Source organism: Amblyomma mixtum, chromosome 4, assembly GCF_055824585.1.
Source record: "Amblyomma mixtum isolate Tamu chromosome 4, ASM5582458v1, whole genome shotgun sequence".
NCBI lineage: Eukaryota > Metazoa > Arthropoda > Arachnida > Ixodida > Ixodidae > Amblyomma > Amblyomma mixtum.
Genome location: NC_143015.1, coordinates 108,628,072 through 108,649,734, shown reverse-complemented (window position 1 = coordinate 108,649,734; position 21,663 = coordinate 108,628,072). Strand labels below are relative to the sequence as shown.

The window sequence follows — 21,663 nt, the reverse complement described above, 5'->3', positions numbered from 1 at the left end:
GAGCGTTTCATTCACTGGCTTAAATTAGACACATGCCGATTGAACAGAGCGCTGCCAAGGCCTTGGCGTCCACCGAGTGCCTTGCGAGCAGCTTCCCACTAGTTCTCCATAGACCGTGGCTTGCGACAAGGAATCGTCCACGGCGTTTTCCATGCGACGCAGGATATGCCTAATAGCATGTTTACGTGAATACGACAGATTCGCAAGGTATTTCCTAGCGTTTTCTAGTTCACACCTCCCGGCCACCATGTCGTCTAGGTGTCGTCTGTTCGCGGAGTATGCAGAAACGGTAAGAAAAGACATTAATCGACGCGATCTTCGAACCGTTAGCGCATGTGCACTTACACTTACGCTAAACGCAGGCGTTTTGCGGGTCGTAACTTAATTTCTTACGTTCACACTTCAGCCTATGCAGAGACATGATAAGCTCCCCTTGTGGCACCGTCTGGTTGTTAAGACGAGGATCGTTTTTGTCAACAAACTGAGGCTCCTCTTAAGCCTAAAAGCGGAAGAATCATCAAAATTTCGATGGCGCACGAAGACGCGTTTAAGTTACCGGACGAGCTGTTTCGACGCCTTTTTCGACTGGAGAAGCAGACAGTGGACTGGCTGTGCGACGAACTCGGCGATGAACTTGGAGGTGTGCGTGCGAGTGCGCTGTCGGTGCAGCGGCGGGTGCTGTGTGCACTGGGGTTATTTGCGACTGTCGCTGCCCCAAGTGAGAACGCGCCTTGACGTGGACGGGACCGGTGATGCGCGGCGCTTCTTAATTGTGGCTGTTGCTGAACCTTTTTCCCGTAGATCAGCCGTGTCTGTCGTGTGACACACCTGCATCGCGTCTGCACCGTTTCCAGCCAAGGAAGCATTCCAGGAGCCAAACTCTCTGCGGAGGTAAGCCATTTTTGTTGAGAGCAAAGTGTAAAGCCGACTATAAGACGAGTACAAAATTATTGTCGTGTTCTAGAACGTCTTTGCCTCTGCGACAATAGCGAGGGCGGAACTCCAGATTTTGGCGGGAATTTATATTCTACAATTGCCAAAGAACGTGAGGCCAGGGCCGATAATTGCGCCGTGCTGTGCGAAAACTTTGCAGCTCTCCGAATAATCACCTGGCCAACATCTCCTGGAGTTGATTGCTTCGGCTTTATGTGGTTTAAAATTTCAAATCAACTCGAGACTATGAGGGACGCCGTAGTGGAGGTATCCAGATAATTTGCACCACCTGAGAAGGATTCTGGGCAAAAGCAAATTCAAGCAAGCGAGGCTTCTATTGGAAGCCTTTCACATAAAGAAAAAGGCAGCCTTGTGCGTGAGTGACACTTCAGTTAGGTTGTATGCGGCGGAGTACGATTTTCTGAGCAATAATGTTCGTGTAGGCGATAAGTAAGGGCTGCGATAACGCACCTGGTGTGTAAATGTGGGCGTTGCCTGAGACTATAAATGTATGTGTTTTTTCGAGCAATAAATAGCTGGAAGTTGGCGCCTGTCCGTTATCTCCTCGTCTCTAACACACACACACACACACAGTCACACAGTCCAGACACAGTCACCGTCACACAGTCAAGGACGCAGTCACGCCAAAATCACGCCAGGACGAAGCCACCTATGCTCAATAAAAAAGCACAGGGCTCTCCTCTGTGCAAAGCATGGGGAAGTAAAATTAGAGGAAAGAGAGAACTAGCGTGAATAATTTGGAATTCTACTGCTTATGAGGTGAACCATTTGAAGGCGAAGAGCACAAGCAGCAGAGTCTCGGAGAAAGGAGGGGTAAACCCGTTGTTGTGCCTGAACCCTCATCCCGCTGGCCTGTCTGGGAACCAGAGCCGTGCGCCCGCCGTCGCGAAAAGCAAGCCCAGGCTCGCCGCCTTGGCAAGGCTTGCAATGAGTCATCCTGGCTCGCCGAGGAACGCCCGGTGCAGAGGAACGCAACGGTCACCGGCGGCTATAAGAACAGAGCCGCGCCGAGACGCAGCAGCAGAGGGGCAGCAGACGCGCCATCGCGCCAGAGAGACGCTCTCCGCAGGACCTCGTCCTAGCCCGTTGTGCTCTCGGTCCTTTGATATATGATGTAAAAAGCCTCGTAAATACTGTACATAAACGTCCGTTCACTCCTGGTCGCATCGACCGTTCTTCGCTCAGCTCTGCTCAACAGAGGCAGCGGGCTGAGACGCTCCATGTCACAACAGTGGTGGCAGCTGTGGGACGCCCAAGTTACAACACCGTGCAGCCCACAGCGTCTTGAGATCTATTTAAACATAGCGTGGTGTCCCTCCTCTCGCGCAAAGGGCGAATGAAAGGAGCTATATCGCGTCACGCAGTCAAGGATTTGTACCGCTGCTTTATAGTCACGAAATAAGCACATAAACATCGAATCGGCGTTGGCAAAATAGCTTCCCCTCCCTCTTTGGTGGCTGACGTCTCTTTTTCTCTTTCTCCGGTATCGTGCAGGAGATGCCTAGCCGCTCCACCGGCCCGCTGTACCGGTTCTTGTTCGACCATCTTGAAAGCGGTACATTCGGGGAGCGGCTCCGGTGGCGGGCAGCGGGCGTCTTCCAGCTACTGTGCAGGCACGGACACCCTCCAGGGAAGAAGACTGTGCCATGTTCATGGGGCGGCTTTTTCTTCGTGCGAGTCTAGTGCTATGTGTGGAAAGGTAGAGAAATAATGATGACGGTGACGCTAAGGATCACTCTGATTCTCTCTGATTCAAATTGACTTGGCGAAGGCGGTTGATAAAGTTCGGCACGATTTATTGTTCGCGGTCTTGGGGTATGCAAATATTGGTGACGTCTTGCTCAAAGGCATAGGGCTGTGCTATAAGAACTCCTATACAAGGGTAATTGTTAATCAGGAGCTAACGAAACCAATACCACTAAAAGCATCTGTTCGTCAAGGATGTCCACTGTCCCCATTGTTGTTTGCCCTGTATCTGGAACCCCTCTGTCTCAGTATAATTAACAGCGCAGCTATCCGCGATTTCTCTCTGGCTCAATGTGAAGTTAGTTTTAGCCTACGCTGAAGATGTCGCCCTCTTTTGTTCTGACAAAGAGAGTGTACTTGAGACTTTACACTTGACTAAACAGTTCTGCGATGTATCAGGCGCGGCTCTTAATTTAGAGAAATCCAAAGGCTTTTGGTTGGGTCATTGGGGAACTAGGCCAAGCCAGTTCGGTGGCATATGCTGGGACTATGGCCCTCTTGAGTACCTAGGCGTTCCGCTGCACCAAGTTCGCAACAGTACAGCCTACTGGGGTTCACAAACTTTAACTCTACAGCGGCAAACACATGCTTGGATGGGTCGGGAACTCCGTTTTTGCGAGGGCACAGGTCTGTAACATATTTTTGTTTGCAAAGCTCGCGTATGTCCTTCAAGTCCGGCATTGTGCGAGGAGGAAGGTGCAAGCAATACACAGAATATTTGCAACATTCGTGTGGCGCTCTCAATGGGAGCCCATGAGGCGTGATAACTTGTTCCTTCCCTTAGAGGGTGGTGGAGTGGTCCTTGTTCACCTGTTCGTGCATCAACTTGTTTCACGTTTTTTCTTTTTCAAATCGGCAAACTACCCGTTTCTGGTAGCTGTGCTCATTAGGCGGCTTAGTTTTAATTTGCCTTACTTATTCGCTCCGACTGTGCAGGCTCGTGAGGGGACTTTATGGGGATTCCTTAAGGAGATTGCTGACACTTTCAATTTCCTCACTGTGCGGTTCTCTTTAGATTACCTCTATAGCCTCTCGAGAAAACAGATGATCCAGGCTCTCACTGAATCTTTGTTCCCTGCACCATTGTATCGGCAGCCTTATCTGGGGTCTTCGGACATCAGTGTTCTAAAGCGTGTTAAGCAGATGTGCACTCAGGCAGCCGCTAAAACATTCTTTTTCAAACTACACACAGCGACGCTGCCTGAGACAATTAATCATTGCTTCATCCTGTGCCGTGATGCCATGTTCTTTTGGGGCATACTACAACGAACTCTTAAGAAGGACATTGAAATTACACCATACACTATTAGATTTCTGCCTGTTGGCAAAAACACTGTTGTGCCTTATGATCTTTTTGTGTTGATGGGACTATTCAGTCTTTGGAAAAGTCGTATGATGGACAGACATGCCGAGCCACCAAGATCGTCCAAATCTGTGTTTCGTGAACAGTGTGCTTTGGTGAGGAGTGTATATGCTGCACGCGAAGAACCTCCAAGCTGGCTGCCGCGCCTAGATGCATGTGTGTGCCTCCCTGAATTTTGATGTTTTGATGGGGATGCAGTGTTGAGTTCGGGCTATGGCGGGTTCCTATTAGGCAGCCCGGTAACTTGAGACGCGAACCAGTCTGATTGAAGTTTTCCTCCTTTCTACGGAAGTTCTTCCATGCAATAAAGAAAAAGCCTTCGTGGCGGAGTGGTAGTGTCTGCGCTTGAAATGCCGAAGGCTCTGGTTCGATTCCCACTCTCGGCGCAGTTCGTTTTTTTTTAAGTAGTGACGCTGAAACGTGGACAAATCTGCCGACACGGCTTCCGGCGCGTCTGCCGACGCGTCTGCTATTGATTGATTGATTGATTGATTGATTGCAGACGCGTCGTAGCATCTAACCCCGACGCGTCTGCTAACGACATATGAGGCATTAAAAGATTTCGCCTTAATACTGAGTAGCTAGCTTTTCATCCCTTGGAAGACTGAAGAGCATCTTTAGGGGAAGGAGATTTTTGTTCCACCTCCCGCAGACGCGCGATGCACATTTATGACCGTCGCTTCCGCTGCGGTCTGACAGCAACGCGTTACGCGGCTTCACTTTCGAAACACAACGCGTCAGCAGTTGCTGCCGCATTTCCCGCGGCAAACTCCGACAGCGCTTCTAAGATAGACTTCTTTGAGAGCGCGCATGGGAGCGATGCTGTCACGTGGTGTGTTTTTCTATTTCGCAGGCGGTTTCTTACAGGATGCAAAAAAAGCAACGCAAAGCATACCTTGCTGTACACATTCCAGCTGTTTGTTTTTCAAGGTTGTCTACAACTTTCATACTGACACTTTGTTCCTGAAGCCAGTACTTAAAACTTTAGCTAATCACACCTAATAATGAGATATGCGGACTGAAAAACAAAATAATGTGGACATCTAACAGCGACTACTAACAGCACTCGTTTGGATGTATCCGTGTAGAATGCTCTTTGTTTTTAAACTTCATTTATTTTTAGTTGCAACACCCTGTATGTAAGGCTTTGCTTCCACCCGCAGAGAGGCTTGTCCAAGCAGTTTTTTTTTCAGCAGATTCGGATGCAAATGAAACTCCTGAGGGAGTAATCGTAAAATAAAGAAGGCCAAGCAAGTAATCACTGAACAAACGATTGAGGGCTCGTACCTTGCCGAACTGCAACCATATTTTCACATCAGTGTGAGGTGTAATGAGGGCCATGCAATGACAGTGTTGTAAATAGCGCATGTCTTCGGTTATACCTAATGGTGAGCTACAAATCTCTGATTGCAACCAGGTGGCCATCTGTAGTCATTAAAATTATTCGTGCCTACAGATGGCCACCTGGTTGCAATTATTCGTGGCCGCCGCGGTGGCTCAGTGGTTATAGTGCTCGGCTGCTGACCCGAAAGACGCGGGTTCGAACCCGGCTGCGGCGGCTGAATTTCTTTGGAGGAGAAATTCTAGAGGCCCGTGTACTATGCGATGTCAGTGCACGTTAAAGAACCCCAGGTGGTCGAAATTTCCGGAGCCCTCCACTACTGCGTCTCTCATAGCCTGAGTCGCTTTGGGACGTTACACCCCATAAACCAAACCAAACCAAAATTATTCGTATTTAGTTACTAACTTTACGGTGTCCGCCAGCACCGGCATTACACTCCAAAACACGGATAAGGATATTTTGGAGTAAAAAGGGAGTAAGCTGTCCCCTACTGCGCAGCCTATTAATGGGCAAGGTATTCTGCGCAAGTTGTGGAGTAGACTTGATCAGAAACTATAAGGAATGTCTTCCCTCGGTAATACAGGCATATTCCCAGTGCAAAGGATAGTGGTGTGATGTAGTTAGAACATGGGAGGTGGTCTTTAAATGCGGCGTCGGAAGTCTTGAGGTTACGAAATAGAGGAGAATGAAACCTCGGTTAAATCACCTTCAGGTTAGCAAATACAGGAGATTGAAACCTCGGTTAAATCACCTTCAGATTAGCAAGTAGACAAGATTGAAACCTCGGTTAAATCACCTTCAGGTTAGCAAATACAGAAGACTGAAACCTCGGTTAAATCACCTTCAGGTTAGCAAATACAGGTGATTGAAACCTCGTTTAAATCACCTACAGGTTAGCAAATAGAGGAGATTGAAACCTGTTTAAATCGTCTGGAGGTTCGCAGATAGAAGCGATTGAAACCTCGGTTAAATCTTGTTAAGGTATAGAATTTCGCGCATTTTGGGGAGGGAATTTATTTTCGTTCCCAACCTAACCTATCCTAACCTAACCTAGCCCAAACCAACCAAATGTGTTGCGTAAACAAATGGTTGGCGAACAGAAGGGGCTATATATGGTCGTTTGATTATACAGACAGACACCTACTTCAAGACCTGGGCTGCATACCCTTCTCCTAAAAAGGAGCGCGCTAGAGTGCGGTTTAATCTTTTTACTCCTATTTAGATTAGGTTAACTATGCCACACAAAAGCTCTATTAAAATTTTTTTTAATAATTGATGGGCTTTCCTGAAACGCCTTGTATATAGGAGCACAAGTTTGTCGTCGACATGCAATTGGCGGCATCAGTAAAGTAACCAATCAGTAAAGTTGGTTCGACCTGTACTGTTGCGCATTCTTGTCTAATAACCGTGTGTATTCGCCTTCGCAGAGAAGCTGTCGGCGCATTTGACGTGGAAGCACTGACCGAAGGCGCTCTGTGGAAGCAGCGACGAGGCTTTTCCAACTCCTCAGCGAGAGTAACAGCGTAGGTATATGCACTCGGTCTCTTCAGTAATATTCTGAGCATCGCGGAGCATCCACGCAACGCCATAGTCCGTCATTTCCGCACGGCCGCTCCACGCATGCGCACCTCTTCTTCTCCAGTTCCATTGGCCGAAAAGCGCAGCTCCTGGGGCGCATGTGCAGTTCGTGTTAGTGTCAGGCGCATGCGACAGATGGCAGCACCTGTCAACTCACACCACTTTGCAGGTGTAGCTGGTACCTCATAGAAGCAGATCCGTCTCCCGCGTATTTGCCTTCAGTCAGTAGCGGACAGATCTTCGCTATTCCCTAGAGGGCATCACTTCTTGCCAAGCAGGCTGATTACGGAGAAAAGCAACTCTCTCTACGAGGGAAGCTCAGCACGATTGGAGGCGCATCTAAATCAGCCTTCACCGGGTGCTGTTTTCCAGGCTGCATTGCATTTGTTTACTCAGTGGTGCCTTGTTACAGCAAGCACCGAGGTTTGTAGGTATTGTCGTGATGAATACGCTTTAAGATAGCAGCTGTACAGAGCAGGCGTGAGCTGCTGAGGAACTTAGCAGCTCATGGCGTGGCGCGTGGCTGACTACCAATGTAGTAGCTGGCGTAAACCGGCCGAATCCGCTTGAACGACTGGACTAATGACATACCGAATTCAACTTGTCTTCTGTAGAAGGGGAGACTAAAACGACGGAATGATATTCGGCAGTTGTAAATACGAGCCGCGCACGACGGTAACACTTTGTTTGGTATTTAAACAAAATAGACCTGATTCTGCGTCAATATGAGTGCCAAATAAATAAATAAAAGGTAAACTAAAGGCGTTGGAAAAGGCGAACTGCTGTAAAGAGTGAACTCCGATAATGATTCTTTTAATTTATTGTCGGAATAGTAAAGGAGTGAGCTTCGATAATTGGTTTAAGGTAGCGCCAGAATAGTAAAGTAGGGATTGGCTTGTATCTGTCATGATTGTTACTGAGAGTCATCTCTCTTCAACCGCAGCTGACTGCTCCTGTCTTCTGCCTGGTTCATCCATCCAATCCTCCTCTCAACAGGTACGTGAAAGGGTCCGTAGCCCGAAATCCTTGCTTTTGGCGTCCCACGGTGTCCGGAAGAATATGAACTTTTCTTCTCTAACATGAACTCAGAGCACGCGTGCTTTTAGAATTTAGCCGTTGTGAAAATGCGGCCGCCGCGTCAGATATTGTCCCGCGACCTCAAGCTTCGCAGGTCATGGCCAAAAGACAATTCACCCTAGCAGCCATGGCTTTTTCCGTCGCAAAGCAACCGTTATAACGATTGCTTGGGCCAATAGGTGTGCACTGCCGACGACTTGTCATCATCGGTGTCGCCGTTCAGATTGTGGGCAGAGCGTTGTGGCGCAGGCTTAGTGTTATTCTTATGTACACATTAGCGCCGTGATGGCAAAGAGGGCTGCACAGGCACGTCATACGTAACGTCACGCTAAAATAGTCAGCTTTGTTCAAGCCTCACAGAGAAAACTACGGTCGGAATTTCAGGGCGGCGTCTGTATCTGCTGTCTTATTTGAAACACTCTAATAAAAGCGCGTTTTTACACTGCGATGCCTTTTACCCTATTCTAACCGTAAACCGTAAAATACCATCATCACCCTATTCTAACGTGCATCATATACTCATGCTCGCTAAAACGGAAAAGCAATTTACTGTTTGCTTTTAGCATAGTCTGAACTGCTTACCCCGGTCCGCCAGTGCGCAGGCGCAGATTGGTTGCTGCGCAGCAGGCGTGCGCACAGCTGGCCAGCACGTGGCACCATCTGCCGCCTTCAAGGCGGTCTGCGCATGCGCACTGACGGCCCACGCTACGCATTGAGCGGTAGATGAACGTATATATACGTAGCAGGGCATAAATTTTTATTCCAACCATGCAAAAGCAAATAGGCTTAACCGCCACCTTGTGATGGCACTGACGCTGAGCTTTTCAAAGGGTACTTGCGGTTTTGTGGCGGACGCTACATTACTATAGCTGGGGCGCATTTCGTCGAGAGCCTCTGAATGACCATAAAACGGCCTTGAGATACGTCTTGGCTAGTGTTGCAATGCATATATACTTAACCATGTGTCACTTAGTGAACCACCTTTGACCTTCAACTTTGACCCTGACCTTTGAACTTCGACATTGAATTTTTACTTTGTAAAATCTCGACAGACGTAGTAAGAAAGCCACGTGGTGATCACGTGGTCACGTGATTGAGTTCACAGTTGTGACATCAGGTATGGCGTATATACAACCAGAGCTGTGCGCTTGACTTAGACTACGGAGGAAGGAGGGCACGCTGAGGAGCGTACGTACAGTGAACTGCATCTTCGAACACTGCGGCAAGCCACTTTTGACCATCCGGCAGACCGCTTGCTTACGTAGCTCTCGCTACGTGGAACTCGGTTTGGCAGAGTTGAACCGCTGCCTAACTTTTAGTATCTGATTGTAATCCGAATGCAATTTTGAGACTGTTCTCATGGAAAAAAAGGCATCATAATCAGCAAATTACGGTACGTGATTAGTGCCTCTGTCACTGAATACTGAGATATTCCCTTTCCTGGAACAAAAAACCGTTTGAAACAGGCATTGATGATGAGTGCTCAGTATATACCGAACAATGATTCACATCGGTACGGTCTGTGCAGGTGCATTGTATGTACAGCAGGATGGACATTACGTGCGACAAGACTGTAATGCAAAATAGGACGTCGGCATCGAAGATGAGCCCGGTTTTTAATTAATTTTTTTTTTCTTTGTTGGCAATGACGTTCGAGATATGTAATGTGAAAAAAAACATATTTGAAAGCTCATTGAGTCTCGCATCGCACATTTATATAATGGTGTGACCTGCATTTATACTGTCATACCATGATATAAATGCGCGTTGCGAGAACGAGCTCAATGAGCTTTCAAATACGTATTTTTCACATTAAATATCTCGAACGTCATTGCCAATAAAAAAATGGAATGATTTAAAATTAATTATTTAAATTAAATTAAATTAAAATTGGTTTTATCCCCGCCCCGGCGGCCGAATTTCGATGGAGGCGAAATTCTGGAGGCCCGTGTGCTGTGCGATGTCAGTGCCCGTTAAAAGAAACCCAGGTAGTCTAAATTTCCGGAGCCATTCACTACGGCATCTCTCATAGCCTCAGTCACTTTGGGATGTTAAACCCCAATAAACCAAACCAAACCGAATTTACATTGCAACAAAGACATTTATATAATGATGCGACTTGAATTTATAAAGCAACAAATAGACACACCGTTTACGTACTTTGCGACGCAAAAGCAGTTAATCTGATATCGGGCACGGTGCTATGAGCACGGACGTTTTATAAATATGCAACGCGGAAGGATAGCTCATCAAGCTTTGAAATGCATAATTTTGATGTTCGACATTTCGAACCCCATTGGCCTCTAAGGAAAATGAAAAAACTGTGCTCACCTTCGCGGTATAATCTTACCATTCAATAAAACAATACAAGGTTATGAGTTAATTTGCAACTTAATCATTTAATCATAGGGCTGTGTCACCCCCTGTGTCCGCCTTGTTGCTGTACAATCCAGCTGCACAGACCGCACCGAAGTATCGCTCGTAGTGTTTAAAACAAGAATTTGGAAAAGTTGAAAGAAAAGCACTCTGTATATTATATGAGCTTGTGTACGATGTAGCCTGCAAATTTCTTTTCACACGTTTGCAGAGTCGGCGCTTTCCTCTGGACGTGGTGCCCTCGGTTCCGGGAATCGTGCCTGGCGTGGCCGTCCGCTGAAATGCGAAGGTGAGTTTGCAGCTACTTTTGCATTGCACCATTGTAGATTTTGTAGGTTGCTGCACTGTGTCAGCAGCCACTTATCTTACAGCTGGTCATGCTTTCACGTATGTTCGACATTCAGTGTTGTGTATATCATAGCATTTGTCCGTGCACTCTAAACAGGAATACGCCTGTATGGGAGTAAAACGGGAGTAAGCTGTCCTTCCATATGCGCAAATATCTAATGGTAACACCGCACTACGTTTTTAAAGGATACTGGAAAGAAATTTATTAATGTCCAGCATACTTAATGTTTCCAGTGACGTTTCGAAAAATTTCGTTAACAAATAAGTTCTGGGAAAGTGAGTGGTTTCAGCCAATTTAAGATTTTCAGCAACCTCCGTGGTGGCGGCTGCCGATCTCAATGTCGCGGATTCGATCCCACTTGCTGTACGGTATCAGTACACGTTGAAGAGCCTCAGATGATCGAAATCAATCCGGAGCTCTCCATTACAGCGCTCCTCGCCCATGTGTCGCTTCGGGACTGCATATACCAAAGCCATTCAGGAGCAACATCTGTCTTGAATGTCTTTGCCACTTCATTTGCATTTGCGCAATAGTTTCTTTTTGTGAAGTTAAATACCATTAAACCAACTCATTGACGCATGTACAAATGCTTCAGGGTTCGTGTTTCAATGCAGAACAGCGACCTTAGGCCTCACTCGCTATCATTTAACTCACTTTTGATTCACACTACGGAATTAACCTGGATAATAGTAACGACCAGCTTGTCTTAGTAAGCGTGAACTCTATTAGCACCGTTCATGCAGTGTAATCGGGCTGTATACACTCTATACATGTAGGTCATGAGCAGTATGAGAAAGTTTCAGCATTCATTTTATTCATTCCTGCATAATATGCGTGGCAAGCAGACCTTTTCTGTTAAACTAGTTTTCATCTTTGCTTATAATATCTAAACATTTACCAGATTTACTGAAGAGGTAACGAGAAATCCATTACTGTGCATAAAATTTCTTGCTTCTCATTTTTCTCAACAACTGTACACAGCACACATAACCGCGTTATGTGATCTTGGTGATAAAACTGGTTAGGGTGTCCAAAGAGCTGCACCTTTTCTCAACACCCAACTTATAAATTTCAATCAACTTTATTCAGCATTTTTTGTCCTGAACAAAAGAAAAGAAATGCTAGGGTAGGAGCAAAAAGCCAAAAACTCAGTAGCTTGACGGGGCTCCCACCCCTTTGCTTATATGGAGGCCCTATAGATGTACAGATGTGGTCAAAAGTTCGCAGGCCATATTGTCTGCGTTTGAACAGCCAGGTCTTTAACACCGCTGTGAATCTAACAAGGTTGTGAAAGGTGAGAACGATGGTTCTCCTACTCCGTATAGATATATTCATCAGCGTGGACGACGTAAATGCCCCGCCATGTGGCTCAAAAGCAGACCATGTGGCTTGAAAACTTCCGACCAACCATGTACACAAGGTGGCGTACAGGTGCTTCTACGGGCAATTTGTGGGAATGCGTGTCTTTTGCTGCAGCAATGTTCTTTTTAGTGTTTTGCATTCTAATAATCCTCATTTCGCCCTCGACGACAACGCCATGTCCAGGAAAAACTTCAGCAGCCAAGAAGCACGTACAACAGCGACAGCCGGTGTACAGTGTGCAGAAGAGTGCCAGCAAGTTACTCCCTCCAGCAGTCCTCCCATCTCGACGAACCCCACAAGCCCGATGAAGGCGCACGAGTGCCTCACATTCTGATTTAAAAGCTGCCTTTTGCAACGTGCAATCGTAGGGGTGTCTATAGCAATGTGGTGTTGAACATACTGCCGATCAAGCATGTCATAATAAAGGGCGTGCTAAATGATGTGTCATACTGAATCTTGGTTTTGACATTACGACGGCCGGGAGCCCGTCATCCAAAAGTACCCGTGGTAATCTATTTTTACTTAGAACAATATCTAGATGTGTTGAAGGCTCATGATAGCCTGAAATTGCCCATTTTCCTGCACAGCGGCCGTCTTCACTAATGGCACTTCGAACAAGAAATGAGGATGATACTGCGATGTCGGGCCGGCAGCACACACAGCGCCAGCGCCAGTTAATTCTTCTCTAGTATCCTTAAAACCAAACTACATTTCCGAAAGCCATCGTTCGTTCCATTCTACGCGCTTTTGCCACCACGGATGCTAGATAGTTAGGACACAAACAAGCCTGCGGTCCAGTCAACGAGGCAGCGGTTTGGAATGTCCTCTTGAACATCGCTGAAACTTCATACCGCCTAGCTTTGCTCCTGTGCATGCTGTGCAGTCTCAATTTTTTAATCTCACATTATTTTTCGCAGCCAGTGGAAGAGTGGTTTGGATTTGGGGGAGTATGGTGAAAGCTTGAATGCCTTCAGTCTTTCGGAATCGCCATGTAAGGGTTACCATGCCACAGCGGCACTTGGACCCCTAGGGACACCTACGGTGCATAAACGTACGTACGCTGACATCGCTCAGCACACTGGCGCCTTTTGGGTTTCATTTCCAACGAAATACGGTGGCTGCGGCAGAGATTAAACCAGCGACCTTAGGATCAGCAGCAGATATAGTTACAACTTTTAACCACAGAAGGGGGGGTCCACCCAGTTGTGTAGATACCACGATGCCACAAAACTGTGGTAGTGGTGAAAAACTTTTATTCAAAGAGGGCTTGAGGGTTAAAAAGCCCTGCTGCATGGTCGGTATCCTTAGTCCGGGACACCGCACGACGAGGCCCCGTCTCGCGCCCGCTTGACCAGAGCCCTTTGGGACTCCAGCGTGGAGCAGTTGAGGAGGGCAGTCTCCCATGCCTGTCGGGTGGGGGTGGGGGAAGGTGAGGATTCTGAGTACATGCCCATACCATGTGAAAGATATCGCAGATCTCTCCACAGTGCGGGAAGCGCCCATCTGTGTTCGGATCGAAGTGTTTTGCTATGGCAGGACAGAGAAGGGTTCCTGTCTGCAGGCGCCGCTGAGTTCGCTCCTCCGCCTTAGTCCCTTGGCAGGTGCCGGGTAGAGACGGTGGCTGTCGCAATAATGAATTAGGATTTCGCGGAACCGCAGAAGCGGTTTATGAGCTTCTGATCCAGGAGAGCTAGGATGAGGAGCCCGGTGTGTGAGCGCTCGGGCGGCCGCATCAGCGGCCTCATTGCCTCGTAGACCCTGGTGGCCAGGAGCTCAGATCACTTTTGTGCGAGTTGGATCGGCGAGAGCGCGTCTTAGAATTTGCGAGGCAAGAGGTGATATTACGCCTGCAAGATAATGTTCACAGGCCCGGCGAAAGTCTGTGATAACCGTTTTCGATTTTGGATCGGCGGCACCGAGAGCTATTGCGACTTCATCCGCTCGTGTTGAATTTGGGGCCCGAAAAGATAGCCCATCGACATTCATTTCCCGGTGGACTACGGCAGCCGTGAAAAATCCCGCGGGCGACGGCCCTGTGATGTCCACGTAGTTGACGCCCTCTTTATATCCATATTGCCTCTCAAGCGTGCGAACCCGCGCTTGTCGTCTGCCTTCATGTGAAGCCATATCCATGTTACGCGCGAGCGGAGCGACCCAGAGCGTGTGGCGCCATAGCACCGGGATGTTCTCCGTCCCCTCTGGTATGCATGTGTGTTGGATGTGTAAGCGGTTTAGCAGGCGGCGCCCAGGAACCGTCTGCGCTAGCGGCGTATATTGGTTCACGAGGTGGGCTTCCCGCAACTCCTGATAGGAATTTACCACTCCCAACGCCTTCAGTTTGGCGTTGTAGGTAGCCACCGGCAGGTCCACTGCTCGCTTTGTTCCCTTCCTGATGATGGCGTCAATGCGCTCGTCTTGTTTGGTGGTGCGTTGGTACGGCACGGCGTAGAGGATCCGGCTGGTCACGAAGGCATAGGCGAGCCGTAGCGCGTCCCTGCCCCGCAGACCACCCCGCTTGTTGGAAACACGGTGGATCATGCGTCCTACCTGGTCACCTATGCTCTTGAGTTTCGCTATAGTAGAGTCCGGCCTAAGTTTGTTATTGATGAACAGACCCAGGATCCGGAGCTCTGCCACTTCTCCGATGGGACCGCCCGACAGAGATATGTGTAGAGACGTGTTGTCCTTGTGGTTTGTCCTGACGTGTAGAAGCTCTGATTTAGCATTGGAGTACATTGGAGACCACAGTCCGCAGCATATGCTTCGACTATGGAGGCGGCCTGCTGAAGGCGGTCCTCCATCTCCCCAAGGCTCCCCTCGGTGGTCCAGATTGTAATATCGTCTCCGTAGAGTGCGTGTTTTATGCCCTCCACCTGAGCCAGTCGGCCGGGCAGGTGCATCATGACGATGTTGAAAAGGAGCGGTGATAACACCGCCCCCTGTGGTGTACCTCGTGTACCCATAGAGTACGGGCCGTATTCCTCGTCCTCGATCCGGAGGAGTGCCTGACGCGCAGAGAGGAAAAGTCTCTGACATAGGCGAAGGCCTTCGCCCCGCAGTTAGTGGTGTTCAAGTTAGAGAGTATGGTGGCATGTTTAACATTGTCAAACGCCCCCTTAAGATCGAGGGCGAGAATGGCCTTGTCGTTTTGTTGCATGGCTGGGGGTCGTATTATGTCCCTGTGTAGTTGGAGTAGGACATCCTGTGCAGACATGTGCGGGCGGAACCCGAACATAGTGTCTGGAAAGAGGCCCTTACCCTCCATGTATGGAGAGAGGCGATCCCGAACCATCGTCTCCATGAGCTTTCCCGCACACGAGGTTAATGAGATGGGTCTCAAGTTGTCCGTAGTCACGGCTTTACATGCTTTGGGGATGAACGTTACAAGCGATGTTTTCCATTCGAGTGGGAGTGGACACCCATCCCAGATCTGATTTATGTATTGTAGCAAATGTAGGTATGCAGAGTCGGAGAGGTTCGCCAACAGTTTCACTGTTATGCGATCCCGACCCGGTGCCCCACCTCGGCGCATTTTATCCAGGGCCGCCTTAAGGTCATGCAACTCAAAAGGGGCGTCTAAATCCTGATTTTTCTTGCCGGAGTAGGTGTTCTCGGGCCCAACCGGGTCATTTGTGCGGCAGAGATAGCTGTCGCACAAAGTGTCCTCAAGTTGCGCCGTCGTACCTTGGTACCCGTTCAGAGCCCGCCGGAGCTGGTTTTGCGTCTCCCCTTTCGTTTGAGAAGGGTCGATGAGGCTGCGTAAGAGAGGCCAAGACCCCTTCGAGCTGATCTGACGCGCTGCCGAGTTGCAGCGTTCTATCCAATTGGTGTCTGTGAGCTGGGCGGCATATGCCGCAGCCTGCTCTGTAAGTTGTGCAATGCGAGCTCTAAGCTTGCGATTCGTCTTGTGTTTATTCCATCGTTTTGTTAAGCTCCGGCGCGCCTCCCACAGATGCAGGAGGTGATTGTCCACTGCGGGGATCTCGTCGGTGGAGTGAAGTGTTTGCGTGTGTTGTTTCTGTATGTTGTTGACCTGTGTTGCCCACTCCGCATAGCCGTCGGAGAATAGTACGGGAGGGACGTCCTGAGATCGAAATTGCTGCCAATTGGTTATTTTCGCCTGTCCCCATTTTTTACGTGCTGCCTTCGCCAAAAGCGTGATGCGGAGAAGGCAGTGGTCGCTGCACAGGGTATCGCCCAGGTTCTCCCATGTGGCGTTTGTAGTGTTCCTAACTAGAGATAAGTCAGGACACGTGTCACGGGTGACCGAGTTGCCCACACGTGTGGGGCAAGACGGATCCGTGAGCAACGTAAGACGAAGGGTGGAGATGAGCTCCGCTAGCTTGCGTCCCCTGGCTTTCTCGAAGTGATACCCCCAGTGTAGACTGGGTGCGTTGAAATCCCCAATGATCACCAGCCAGGGGTTCAGTGTTAGCCGATTTGAGAGCACGATAGAAAATTTCGCTGAAAGTAACACGCGGCTTATGCAGGGGGCAATACACATTAAGTACATGTATTGACGGGTCGCGGCGCCTGAGAGGCAGAACCCTCACCATGGTGTATTCCTGCTCAGTCTCCAGATCCAGATCGACCTGAATCGCGGTGTATGCTTTATGCATCAGGATTCAGGTCGAGGGCCCCCCCCTGAAACGAGCTATACCCAGAGAATTTAGCATCATTGCCAGGCTCTTGCAAAGCAAGAAGCGCCGGCATGTCACCAAGGGACTGCAGGTAGAGCTGGAGATGTGACCGGTTTTTGTAAGCTCTAAAACCCCTCCAGTTCCATTGAATGATTTCGAATTGGTCTAATTTTTTAGCTTTCTGAGAAGGTTTGCCAGCCATATTGATGTTTTTATTTTACGGTGCTGTGTAGCCACTCGGTTCGGGGGCCGGCGCCGCCCCAGGTAAGGGCTGCATCAACACCGCGGCTGTCGGGCCGGAACCGCTTTCTTCCGCTGCCTGTCGAGGAGCTATTTTACGTTTTAGCCGCGGCACAAAACTGTGGGCACCCCTGAAGAATGCTAATTTGAAATAATGGCCACTCGGCCAAGATGTCCTGCACTTTAATGAAACCGCTCTCCCAGAGTATGTCGTAGGGAACCTTCCCTAGGCAGCATGCAAGGTATAAAACTGTTCTACCCTGTATACAGAGCTCCTATTTTCATTTTTCACAAGAATAAACAGTTAACTGTGCACCCCTGAAGAATGCTAATTTGAAATAATGGCCACTCGGTCAAGATGTCCTGCACTTTAATGAAACCGCTCTCCCAGAGTATGTCGTAGGGAACCTTCCCTAGGCGGCATGCAAGGTATAAAACTGTTCTACACTGTATACAGAGCTCCTATTTTCATTTTTCACAAGAATAAAAAAGTTAAGCTCTCTCGTGCTCAGCCTGCCCCTGCTTCAGCGATGTCCAAAGAACATCAGGTGGTTGAAATTACTGCAGCCCTTCACTACAGCATCCACCACAGCTTGAGTCTCTTTGGGACGTTAAAAGCCACAAACCAAGCAACGAAATCCCAAATGCCTGATGTGTCACCCGATGAGCGCTACTCCATGGATCCACTGTGGCGCGCGTACAAGTTCGACTGCACTAAGTGCGCCTGTTTGGCTCCAAATGGTTATATTACCCTATCAAAGCCGTTCTGTGGGTGTAATAAAAGAGGTGCTTTAAAATAGGGGGACACACGGCGTATAGCAGAATAGTGGGTACCAGTGAGCGTGCAGAGAATTAACTCGAGAGGAGTGTTTGCCGAGCGTAGCAACCCATTCCAGATATTTCCCTGTCCCCCTAAACGCACTGAACTAGGGATCACAGTCATTCAACACCACTCATTTTTCCTTCTGTGCAAAGAAGGCATTTAGGCCCGGCCAGCTCTTGGAATACTTGAGATACTTCGATGAAGGAGGTCGCTAGGAGAGGGATGAAAAAATTATGCGAGTTGCGCAACCTTACGGCTGGTATGCAGGCATCCTTGCTCCCCCCTGCAGGCCATCGCGAGACCGGGTGACACATTATACCAGGACGGCGCGCTGTGCAGCAGCCGGGGTTTCCGCCTTTGGCCAGTCCCTTCGTCGCCAGCTCACCTGCCACTCCCAACCATTTCGTACACAGCTTTGTGGCACAGCGCCTGCCACTATGCGAACTCTCACGCACACACCTACACATGACGTTCCTTCCTGTAGCTGTCGTTTGGCCTTTCCTCTTCGTCTTCCATACATCGGTCTACCAGCCCCCGCACCACTGAGCACTGTCCTGCAGCGTCTTTCGTCCATTTGCGGGGCTGATCGGTGGGCGGGCATGACAACCTACTAGAAGACCTCAGAGTCATGACAGGCTCGATATGGATGCTGTGGAGTGGCTGCACTTCATGACTGCGCGCAACAGCTGCAAGCAGCACCTTCGCCATGGCAGACTCGGGACCGTCAGATCAACCGCAGTTGGCAGCCAAGATTCGGTGTGCTCGTGCGAGAAACCATTACCAACGGCTTAACAAAACTGTAGGTGAAGCAAAAGGCAACCCCAACAGGCTTCATCATAAAACAGAGCATCGCTGCTCAACAAGGCTGCTCACAAAAGCAAGAGGGAGGCTTCTGACCCAGCTGTGCCCAGTAACGCCATCGCACCTGCGGGATCAGCTTTTCGCTGAGCTGTTTGCGTTAAACAATACCTTAGCCGATGCATTTTTTTTGCTGAGTAAACAGAGTACTCACGTATCCATACAAAAAACGAAAAGCAGGTGTCTTACTTTCTGAGAGCAAAGTGGTGGCAGCATTAGCGACAAGCACGTACACACTACTTTTTCCCTGTAAGGAGACCAAAACAAGAAATCAGCAAGCAATAACAACACACATTATCTGTCAACAAGAACAAAGAATACCAATCCTAAAACAGCTTCATATCGGGAAAGCCATTATGAAAATGATAGAATAGCTGTGCATGCATTAATAATGACTGCTACAGCCTTATGTACTGCACAGGGCCACTATCAGTGTTGTCATAATTATCCAGTTAACAGTCACCACGAACTACCCGTACCAAACAGTGTTTTAGGCAACCCTTACACTTCAGCTGTGCACCTCGTGGCCAGTGTGACTCTGTGGCTGAGGTGAACCCACCGCGGTGGCTGTGTTTGCGAGTTCTACTGCAGAGCTGGACGACGCAGGTTCAGTCCCTGCCATGGTGGCCGCGCTTCGATTCAGGCGGAATACAAAAGAATGCTGTACGCTGTCAGTGGTCGTTCCCCGGTGGGCCAATTTAATTGCATTTATTAACCAGAAATTTACCCGCAAAGGTGTCTATTCTTGGTTCTCTTCACTCGCTCCTCAATTTCATTGTCACACAGATTAGTTCAGGCGTCCACCCCTAACGCTTATATTTTTTGCAAATCGCTTGCTTTTATTTTTATTCTGCAGGAACTTCATCATCTCACTTGCTACTGTAGCACGAGTTGTAGACACACCTGCGTTTATATATGACGACTGCAAGGCGATTGAAAAACTTCGAACGGATTTCGATGGAGGCGCAACGAACGCCCGTGTGCTGAGTTTATTTAGCGCTTAAGAGCCCCGGGTTGGTGTAATTAATCCGGAACCCTGCAGTGCGGTGTGCTTCAAAGAGTGTGTGTTGCTTCGGGACGTTAATTCCGACACAGCAATTTTTTTAAAGCATAAGCTTTACTACGTCCTGTTACACGTTTCGCCGACTCCTTTACCTTCAAGTGTTCCGAAGCTGCGGCGAAACCAATAATAATGGAAGCTTCGAAACGAAATTAAACCAGCATCACTGGTCCCCTGGAACAGCGGGCACCTCAATCGCTCTTTAAGCTACGTGGCGGTAGTGAGAGATGTGCACTGCATGCGTTGGCACTGATAACGTTGTGGCAGCAAGGCGACACTAAAGCCATAGGCCATCCGCGTTCAGTGTGTTACTGGCGTTGCCGCTGACAACGTCATAGACTCGGGTGACTTTTGTGGAAGGGAAGGGCGCAAAACTAACTCCCCGGGTAAATTGACGCCTCAATAGCGCTTTCAGGTACGTGGTGGTGCTGAGGGATAGATGCGGGCTCCATGCGTTAGCGCTGACGACGTTGGGGCAGACAGGCGGCACTGCAGCAATTGGCCGCAGCGTTCATTGGGTGAGTACTCTCGATCAACTATTAACTGCCACCTGTCATTGTGGCAGGGTGGCCGCCCTGACTATCCAGTGTCCGGAACGCACTTAACGTTACACACGCCAAGGCGCGTCTACTTGGCCGATACGCCATAACTTGCGCTCTCTAATCAGGTTCAACAGCAGTTCAACCGCTGCTAATTTTCCCCCTGTCACTAACTGCAGTATGTCGCACGTATGTGTCACGTGTCCATAGCCACGTTCCCATAGAGACGAAACGCTTATGAAGTCTGCTGGGCGATACCAGTGCACGTCAAAGAACCTCGGGCGGTCGAAATTAATCCGCAATCCTTGACTGCTGCGAACCTTTGACTGCCTTTTTTAACCCTCCACCATTCGCACGCCACGCTTTTGATGTATCATTTATGGCCGGTTTTTACCTCGCAAAGCGACTCAAGCTATGATGGATGCCGTAGTGAAGGCCTCTGGAAATTTCTACCATCTGTGGTTCTTTAGCTTGGAATGAAATCGGGCAGGTGGTGGTGGTTGAAACATTTATTTCCAAGCAATGCAGAGGCGGCAAACCCTGCCTCGCCTTACGTGGCACGAGGCAACCCTTAGGGGGTTGCCTTAAAGGGCAAAGGACAGTCCTTGGAGGGCTATCCGCTTCAAGGCGTCGGTAATTATGCGGCGCTGGTCAGCAGCAGCGGAGCTGGCCAGGAGAGTCTCCCAGTATGACTCCGCCGTGGTTGGGGATGGAGGGTGTGGGAAGGTGGGGCATGTGAGAAGGATATCAATAAAGTCTCCCGGTTTCCCGCAGAGCTTACAGGAGGAAAGGAACTGATCGGGGTAGCGGGCATGCAGAAGAATAGGGTAAGGAGCAGTACTGGTCTGGAGTCGGCGCCAGTGGGACGCCTGGGTTAGGGTTAGAGAGGGAGCTGGTGGTGCGTCAACGCGCCGGGTATCTCGGTAGTGGGTAAGGATATCTCTGAACGTAAGCAGACGCTCCTGGGATGGCGGAGGGTGTCCAACTCCAGCCCGGAATCTGAGACCTCGGGCGAGGGAGTGGACCTCCTCGTTACCCGGGAGGCCTGCGTGTGCGGAGGCCCAGATAAGGTTACAGGGCGGGTGGGGTGCCAGAAGCGCAGAAGCCGTGCCGCGGTGCGGGATATCAAGCCTTTAGAGAAATTGGACAGGGCGGATTTTGAGTCGGAGGGAATCTTTGTGGCACAGGTGGAGATGAGAGCTAGCGCAATGGCTGCTTCCTCTGCAATTTCTGATGAGTCTGTGGTGATGGAGCCTGATGCGAGTTATCGGGTCTGATTGTTAGCGACGGCGAGGACCATGCGAGAGCCCGACGAGTACGCTGCCACGTCCACATAGGCTACCTCGGAACTGTCGC

At 49.3% G+C, this 21,663-nt stretch overlaps 1 protein-coding gene across 1 annotated transcript in view; it reads left to right on the top strand.

Moving 5' to 3' along the window:
• The window catches only part of LOC149347787 (uncharacterized), a 28,266-nt gene extending 15,672 nt beyond the window's left edge, over positions 1 to 12,594 (top strand). The window contains exons 8-13 of the mRNA XM_089541637.1: positions 802 to 891; positions 2,449 to 2,653; positions 6,833 to 6,928; positions 7,927 to 7,979; positions 10,648 to 10,725; positions 12,331 to 12,594. Of these exons, the coding sequence (XP_089397763.1) occupies positions 802 to 891; positions 2,449 to 2,637 (279 nt within the window). The 3' untranslated portion in view covers positions 2,638 to 2,653; positions 6,833 to 6,928; positions 7,927 to 7,979; positions 10,648 to 10,725; positions 12,331 to 12,594. The remainder of the gene's footprint in view (positions 1 to 801; positions 892 to 2,448; positions 2,654 to 6,832; positions 6,929 to 7,926; positions 7,980 to 10,647; positions 10,726 to 12,330) is intronic.
• The last annotated feature ends 9,069 nt before the right edge of the window (positions 12,595 to 21,663 follow it).